Genomic DNA, 8,261 nt, shown 5'->3' with positions numbered 1-8,261 from the left:
GGTCCTCATCCCGCGAACTCTCATCCGGAGGAGCTCCCGGCCGGACCCTCATCCGGCCGAGGCGAGCAACTGCCGCTCCTCCCGCGCCGCCGCGGAGTCTTCGCGCCTGCACGCACGCCAGGTACGCACCCATCTCCTTCCTCGGCGCAGCGATGATCTAGTTGCCACCTCCGGCGACGAGCCCGACGATCCCTCACGGATCCTCCTGCACGGGTGCTTGGCCCCCACATAGCTCGCACCCCACGCACCAGAGGATGCGGCGGCTAGGTCCCGCACAGCTTGCAAATCCGCGCACCGGCTGATGCGGCGGCGCCGCCGCCCTGCACATCTCGCAACTCCGCAAGCCGGAAGGTGCGGAGGCGTGGTGATGCACGGCACGCAGCCCTGCCGAACCACCGCTTGCCCAGAGAGATCGACGGGAGCAGAGATGGAATTGATTTTTACTGCTGCTCCGTGCTGCTGTGAGTAGAAGAAAGGATTGATTTTGCTGCTGTGAGGAGATTTGTGCTGCGTGCTTGATTTTGCCTGTGAGAGGGGGAAATTGATTTTGCTTGCTACTTGCCCGCGAGAGTAGGAGCAGGAGAAAGAGAGCAGATTCTTTCCAATACAATTGCAATTGCCTTTTGTTTCAGTATCAATTGATATTTCGTTTGATTTGCCAATGCAGGAAAATGAGTCGTCTCTTCCTCTTAGACTCCTCGTCCTCCGACTATGATGACGATGAACTCATTCTTACAACACTACACCAAGCACATACTCAATATGAAGCTATGAATGTTCCACGGTGGGGTGTTTCAGTGCCTGGGCGTCGGTACATTCATCGAGACCGAGTTTTCAGACGCTCCGACCTATGGACCATCTTTCTTCCGGCGAAGGTTTAGAATGGCTTGCTCTCTGTTTATCCGAATTGTGCAAGCTGTAGAGCAACATGATAAGTATTTTGTGCAAAAAAGAGATATAAATGGACGCCTTGGTCTATCATGTTTGCAAAAGATTACTGCAGCATACATGATGATAAGTCATGGAGTTCCTTGCAGATTTCATGGACCATTACATTCATATTGGTGAAAGTACTGTTATACAGAGTCTAAGAAGGTTTGTCAGAGCTGTGGTTGAAGTGTTTGGAGATGAGTATCTGAGGACTCCAAATGAGCATGACACAGCTAGATTACTTTCTATTGGCAATAGATTGTATGCATTGGCAATGGAAAAACTGTCCTACAGCATGGCAGGGTATGCATACGAGCCATTTGCAGGAGCCCACAATCATCCTTGAAGCTGTTGCTTCACATGATCTTTGGATATGACATGCTTTCTTTGGTTTGCCGGGGTCTCTCAATGATATCAATGTTCTACACCGATCACATTTGTTTGCCAAGCTAGCACAGGGGAAGCTCCTGCAGTTAATTATACCATCAATTATCATGATTATATGATGGGATATTACCTTGCAGATGGCATCTATCCTCGATGGGCGACCTTTGTGAAGACAATATCACAACCACTAGGCAATAAGAGGAAATATTTCGCCAAGGGACAAGAAGCAACTAGGAAGGATGTGGAACGAGCATTCGGAGTTCTAGAAGCTCGATTTGCTATTATTCGCGGTCCAGCCCGTTTCTGGGATAAAGAGACGCTCAGAGAAATCATGACGGCTTGTGTCATCATGCATAACATGATTATTGAAGATGAGTGAAATGAAGATGAAGATTTCCACTACGACGGTGTCGGCCAAGTTGTGATACCTACACCACGTGAAGTGCGTAACCGTACTCAAGAACTACATGATTTCATCCAAGTTCATCATAATATAAGAGACTTGCAAGGCCATTCTCAACTTCAAGAAGATCTAATCGAGCACCTGTGGAACCGACATGCGGACATGTATTGATCATGTATTATTTTCTCGTTAATGCACCATGTATTTTCTTTAAATCATGTATTTTATTTGTGTGGACTTTGTACGAACACTATCTGTAGGCTATCATGTTCATTTTTGTTTGTCTTTATTATGTGTAGATTATTAGCATTCGAAAAATAAACATTAAAAAATGGCATAAAAAGAAATTATAGAACATTTATTGTAAATATTGTCCTTTCATGAATTGTTGTTGCAAAAACTATCATTATATACATATGAAATAGTAAAGTTGTTAGTTACAAGATATAAATAAAAATAGGGGTGGTTGGAAAGTAGGGAGGCATATGAGAGATCGGTTGGAGCGCGCAGAGTAGTAGGGAGGTGAAATGTGGATGAGAGTTATTAGAAGTAGGGGTTCAAATTTGAGAGATCCGTTGGAGATGCTCTAACCTATTGTATTTTTCTTCTATACAATTCTTAATTTCTTATACATATTAGTCCTGATGTGGTAAAATTGGCCCCCTCAGATCATAAAAACGTATCTTACAGAACCAATATGGCGTATAAGCACTTGGAAGCGCTTTTGAATTTGTCTGGGTGTTTATCCAAATTTGTAAACCTTGACTTTCATAAAAACGTGCGCTTCTTGAATTTCTTTTTAGTGGGAAAATTTTGTTAACATAATTCCTAGATTTTACAGCATGTGTTGCACCTTCTCCCAAAGCAACTCTGCGTTCTGCCGTGGGGTTGTAAATCTATCTTTAATTTGTACTCCCTCCATTCTAAATTGAAGGTTGTTTTAGCTTTTGTTTCAATAGATCTAGATGCATAATAATATCTATGAATAAATTAGAAAGGAGGGATTATTAGATTCCTGTTTAATCTATGACATTGTCAGGAGGATGGGATGTACGTCTCCACAAAATACACACGTTTGCATGGTAAGCCAGCGTACCCATTTGTCCTCTGGTGTTCGGTGCATGGGCTCACCGATTAGATTAGAGTTCTGGGGCCAACCGCAAAGCCCAGCGAGTACAACGACGACCGGAGGAGAATAAGCCATTAAATTAATGGGCCTACTGGGCCACATCCTCCTATTACCCACGCGCTCACGTAGTAGACAATCAGAGCAACTCCAAGAGTCTACTAAAAAATCTCCCCCAAAACTATCTATTGGGAGCTCTATTAAAAATTTATTCTTCCAAAATCATGTCATCCCACGGCAGATTTCCAAGAATAAACTCCCCAATACTTCAAAACTGTCCACATCGGCATGTAGACCTCTCCGTCATCTCACTTCACCGCCTCCGGCCGGCCGCGCTCAATCTTACTTGCTGGTTCCCGTCACGTCTCAGCTCCTCTTGGATGAAAATGGAGGGAGCGAGAGCAAAAGAAGAAAAAACGAAAGGAAGACGAAATGGTCGCACACATACGCGCAATGGCGCGGGCGACTTGCATCTGCTGGCGCGTTCACCACACAGCCTTGTCGGCGGAGATGCCATGGAGGAGTGGGAGCGAGTCGCCGGCGGCGGTGACGCAGCAGAAGGAGAGCGCGCCGCTCTTGAGGTCCTCGAGGGTGACGAACAGGGAGGACTTGGACAGGGAGGAGAGGTGGCAGAGGACGTGCTTGAAGAGGCCCTCATCGCAGGGAGCGCGATGGGGCTCGCGCAGGCTCCGGACGGGAAGCTGTACTCCTCCTCCACCTGCCGGAGCAGCTCCCGGAACACCGGGTGGTTCAAGTGTCCCGCCCGCACCACGACCGCCGCCGACGCCCACCGCCACGTGCCCCGCCAGGACCACCGCCTCGCCAGCCGCACTGCCACGCACGCCGCGGCGCGTGACCGCCACCGCCATAGTGTTTGCCGGAGCCACACGATGTAGCTGGATGCGGAGTGAGGTGCCATGGAGACCGCAGCAAGTGAGACGATGCTGATGATCGTGTGGCTGCAATGGAGAATGGGCACCAAAAATTCTGGTTTGGGGGCGATTGGGGATGGACCGGACCCCGCGTATATGCGGGGTGATAGAGGTATTTTTGGCGTCCGTGCATTTTTATGGGAAGGATGGGGTGCTGTTGGAGGTAAGTTTTTTTATTTTTCCCCTAAATAAGGTTTTGGAGCAATTTTAAGAGAGCTTTTGGAGCTGCTCTAAGCCCTCGTTTGGGAGCCGCTTCTGGTGAAGCCATCCCAAATGATGCAAAGCAAAACGGCTCATGGGCTGAAACCATGGAGAAGCCATCAACTGGATTGTACAAGATGGCATGAGCCAAAAAATTGTGGCTTCTCATGACTCATCCCCTCCTTCGTAGTTTTTTGGCAAAAAAAATACCCCGCACCTAATGGGATGGTAGCGCAGAGACGGCGTTGCGGTTCAGCGCCAGCTCTCGGCCCAGCAGCTCTACCTTGACGGCCGCAATCTCCAGCGGTGGCACAGAACCGGGGGGCAGCCGCGGGGCAGCGCAAACGCGAGGATGCAGCAGCAGGTCGTGGAGATGCAGCACGCGGGGGTATAGCAGGGCAGCTGAATGGGGCGCGCCGGAGCTGAGCACGTGGGAGCAGGCCGACGGTGAGGGGTGCCGAGGAGTGGCGTGACCAGAAGTAGACCCGGCGCTGCGAGGTGTTGCCGTTTGCCGTGCTGGAGCAGAGCAGGGGAAAGATGAAAGAAAAGTGGGCAGCGGAGGAAGAAATGAGGAAGAAAGAGAAGATGGATAGGAAGGTAAGAGAAATAAATAAAGAAGAAAAAGTAACGAACGAAATGAGAAAAATAGAAGAAAAATATGAAGAAAGGAGAGAAGTAATGAAAAGAAACAAATGGTATTGTGGGCATTTTACCTCTTCTACCCATTCTAAAAATCAGAAGAAGCTATTTTGCTAACGTTTTTCCAACAAGACAAGACAAGCTAAAATAAAAATAGCTGCTTCACCCATTGAACCAGAGCTGGAGCTATTTTCGAAAGAGGCAAAGTCGTGCCAAACTGTACACGACGGATACCGAATGATTTAGAGCATGATTGGTTGGCTACCAAAATTTTGGCATGCCAAAATTTGCCTACCAAAATTTGACAACGTCTCAAATATTAGCAAGTTTTTTTGCCTAAATTTTGACTTGCCAAAATTTTGGCATGCCCTAGAGAACCAGCTCTTATTACGCCAGAAAACCCCGCCCGACCGACATGGCGTCAAAGAAGCAGACGAGCCCACATGTCAGGCCGCGAGGCCCAGCAGCCCGTGACAACCGGAGAGGCTCCTGGGCCAGTCCGGCTGCCGCGCGCGTGGATTCCGCGGTGGTGAGCGCCAACCGACGTTTGAAAAAGCCTCGGGGGGCTCGAATCATCCGCCGTGGGCCGCACGGCCCGTACGGAGCCAGCGCGGCGCGCGCGGGGTGGAACACACGTGGGTGCCGTACCGCTGGTGTCGTCCCCGGTCACGGCGCGCGCGGAGTTAAATCGAAACCGGCGGGGCCATGCAGTAGGCTCCTGGGCCGTTCCGGGAAGGAAACCAGGCACCAGCCTCCCCCGGCCGGAATCCGCCGCGAGGGAGCCGCCGCCTGACCAAAGTATTACTGCGGCGTCGTTGCCACATGCGCCATAGCCTTCGTCGACGTGCTTGATGATTGGAGGCAGAGTGCTACCAGAAGCACAGATGGCAAATTTGAGTGTACAGATGGCAGGTGTCACGTTCGACTCGTTCAGTGGCACCATTAACGTTGTTTTTCATCTCTAATTTTGGAAGATAAGGTCAGTGTCAGCTGGTTTTCATAGCATTAAATATGGTGGCATATAGGAAAAAATCTGAGGTGGCAAGAGGAGAGATGGAAAAATATGAAGAAATCAGATCTTATGCAAGATATGTTGTTGATACGATCTCTAACGAAGAATAGAGGGGAGAGAGGAGAGAAAATTTATCACAGTCCCACATCACAAAATCATAGATTGGGGATGGAGTTTGTCTTGATGATTTAGCAAAATTGACACTGCTGGTGACACCATGAAGAGCTGTTTTTTAACTTGCCGACGAGAAAACCATTAACTACCAGCGCTGTACTTACTCCTGCGAAATCCACGACCATAAAAGGTCTTCAATTCCATTCCGTCCGTGGAAAACGGCACGCCCAAGGAAGCAACGCGGAAAGGAACGTTAAGCGGCACGCCTTGACGGCGGCGCACGCACACACGTCCACATCCATCCGAGCCAAGCCGTTCCGCGGTCAGCAGCTTCGCGCAGCATTCTTTCGGTTCTTCCATCGCCCACCCGGGTCCGACCCGCTCCGCAGACGCAGCCGCAGGCCGCAGCAACCGCAAATTTCTTTCTTCCCCTCCCCTCCGCCATCACTGCACCCACCCACCCCCGCGGCCCCGCTCCCAGAGTGCCCTCTCCCCGGCTATTTAACGCCGCCCCCACCCGGCACTCGATCCCCTCCGTCCCCAAAACCCCCCACAGCCTGCAACCTCGAACCCCGCGCCCAGCGCCCTCGGTAACCACCGCCACAGACAAGGCTAGACGCCAGACACCACCATGGGAGAGGAGAAGAAGGCGGCCAAGGATGGCGCCGCCGGCGGCGGCGGCGACAAGAAGAAGGACGCCGCCGCGGCGGCGCCGGCGGGGCAGCAGCCCATCGTGCTCAAGGTCGACTTGCATTGCGCCGGATGCGCCGGCAAGGTCCGCAGGGCCATCAAGCACGCCCCAGGTGAGTCTGCGCTCGAGAGTGTCGCAGGTTTGCCGTTGTCATCTCACGGCGAGTGGGATTTGTTGTTTCTGACCGTTGTCTGTTTCCTCTGTGGCGGCGCAGGGGTGGAGTCCGTGGTCGCGGACATGGCGGCGGGCAAGGTGACCGTCACCGGCCCGGCGGACGCGGCGGAGCTCAAGGAGCGCATCGAGGCCAGGGCCAAGAAGCCCGTCCAGATCGTCTCCGCCGGCGCCGGCCCGCCCAAGAAGGACAAGGAAAAGGAGAAGGAGAAGGAGAAGAAGGCGGACGGCGGCGGTGAGAAGAAGGCGGACAAAGAGAAGGGTGGCGGTGAGAAGAAGGCAGACAAGGAGAAGGGCGGCGACAAGAAGGCCGAGAAGAAGGAGAAGGGCGGCGACAAGCCCAAGGAGGAGAAGAAGCCCAAGGAACCCAAGGAGGTCAGTTACCTGCCGATGATTCCAATCCACTGCCGCTGATGCATGCTCTCGTCAGCCTCCGATGTCTGCAAAAACTGAAATCACTCTGCTTTTTTTTCTTTCAGGAGACGGTGACGCTCAAGATCCGGCTGCACTGCGAGGGCTGCATCGACCGCATCAAGCGCCGCATCTACAAGATCAAAGGTGCGGTTTCCCTTCGTTCTCGCCGCGGATTCCCCGCACGAACCGTCAAAAGGCTGCGAGCTTTCTCGCCCAGATCGAATATTTGAATTGACATGTTTTGTTTTGGTTCCAGGTGTGAAGGATGTGGTGATCGACGCCGCCAAGGACCTGGTGAAGGTGACCGGCACCATGGACGCCGCCGCGCTGCCGGGCTACCTCAGGGACAAGCTCAGCCGGACCGTGGAGGTCGTCGCGCCGGGCAAGAAGGACGGCGGCGACAAGAAGGGTGATGACAAGAAGGACAAGGCCGACGGCGGCGACAAGAAGAAGGACGGCGGTGGCGGCGGCGAGGAGAAGAAGGACAAGTCCGCCGGTGCCGCTTCTGCGTCGGTGGCGCCCATGCCCATGGCCGACGCCGGCATGTACCAGATGCCGCCGCACTACGGCAGCTACGCGCCGTACCCCCCGGCCCCCGGGGGCTACTACGGCGCCGCCCCGGCACCCCACCCCGCCAGCTTCTACCCCAACGCCGGCGTCCAGTACCCGCCCCCGCCCGCCTACCCATACGGTGGCGCCCACCTCCACGCGCCCCAGATGTTCAGCGACGAGAACCCCAACGCCTGCTCCGTCATGTGAGCGAGCCCAGCTCGTTCCCTCCGCCCGCCGGCCGTCGACGCCGCCCCTCCCTCCGTCGAACTCCGCTGTGTCATACCAGAAAGCTATGGCTTGGGTTTAGCAGCTTAGTTAATTATCAGTTAGCTAGTAGTTTAATCAGTGCCCCCGAGGTCCAGTACCAGCAGACTGTAAATGGCAGCAGCGACTCTCTCCGCCCCGGTGTAATTTGCAGCGTCATGTAATCTACCCGCCACCGATGAAATTTTGCCCTTTTATCATCGCTAATCGCCATTACTGGGTCGTACGTGGCCCTCGATCTGGATGCTGTGGTGTCGCGTCGCCGTCGCCGGTGAGGTCATCGACGCCGACGGGTACCCCGTCTTTTCGCCCTCAGGAGGGTTCCCGATGCTCGCCCGCTTTGGCCGCTCCGGCGTTCTCACGGTCACGGTGGTTAACTTCTCGCCTTGGCGCTGCGTCGGCGCAAGGAGCGTCAGGTTAACGGT

General features: G+C 53.1%; 1 protein-coding gene, 1 long non-coding RNA gene and 1 pseudogene across 2 annotated transcripts; 2 read left to right on the top strand and 1 right to left on the bottom strand.

Moving 5' to 3' along the window:
- On the top strand, positions 1–2,009 carry LOC101757708. Its single transcript, XR_001163130.2, has 2 exons — positions 1–121; positions 668–2,009. It is a non-coding gene; the product is annotated as an uncharacterized LOC101757708 (long non-coding RNA).
- A 1,322-nt stretch (positions 2,010–3,331) lies between these two features.
- LOC101757305 lies at positions 3,332–3,765 on the bottom strand (annotated as a pseudogene).
- Positions 3,766–6,264: 2,499 nt separating this feature from the next.
- Positions 6,265–8,038, top strand: LOC101753240 (heavy metal-associated isoprenylated plant protein 6). Its single transcript, XM_004982966.3, has 4 exons — positions 6,265–6,547; positions 6,650–6,981; positions 7,086–7,164; positions 7,277–8,038. Exons 1-4 carry the CDS (start codon positions 6,376–6,378, stop codon positions 7,777–7,779), a joined length of 1,086 nt encoding a protein of 361 aa, XP_004983023.1. The 5' UTR covers positions 6,265–6,375; the 3' UTR covers positions 7,780–8,038.
- Positions 8,039–8,261: the final 223 nt, after the last annotated feature.

The sequence above is a fragment of the Setaria italica genome, chromosome IX (assembly GCF_000263155.2).
Source record: "Setaria italica strain Yugu1 chromosome IX, Setaria_italica_v2.0, whole genome shotgun sequence".
Classification (NCBI taxonomy): domain Eukaryota; kingdom Viridiplantae; phylum Streptophyta; class Magnoliopsida; order Poales; family Poaceae; genus Setaria; species Setaria italica.
The sequence above is the reverse complement of the archived record's forward strand: the minus strand, read 5'-3'. Positions and strand labels throughout refer to the sequence as shown.

Excerpts from the sequence above, each read along its gene's own strand:
- LOC101753240 (XM_004982966.3), top strand. The coding sequence starts at position 6,376 with ATGGGAGAGGAGAAGAAGGCGGCCAAGGATGGCGCCGCCGGCGGCGGC. Across the intron at positions 6,548-6,649 it reads GGCCATCAAGCACGCCCCAG|GGGTGGAGTCCGTGGTCGCG; the intron begins GTGAGTCTGCGC and ends GTGGCGGCGCAG. Across the intron at positions 6,982-7,085 it reads AGCCCAAGGAACCCAAGGAG|GAGACGGTGACGCTCAAGAT; the intron begins GTCAGTTACCTG and ends TTTTTCTTTCAG.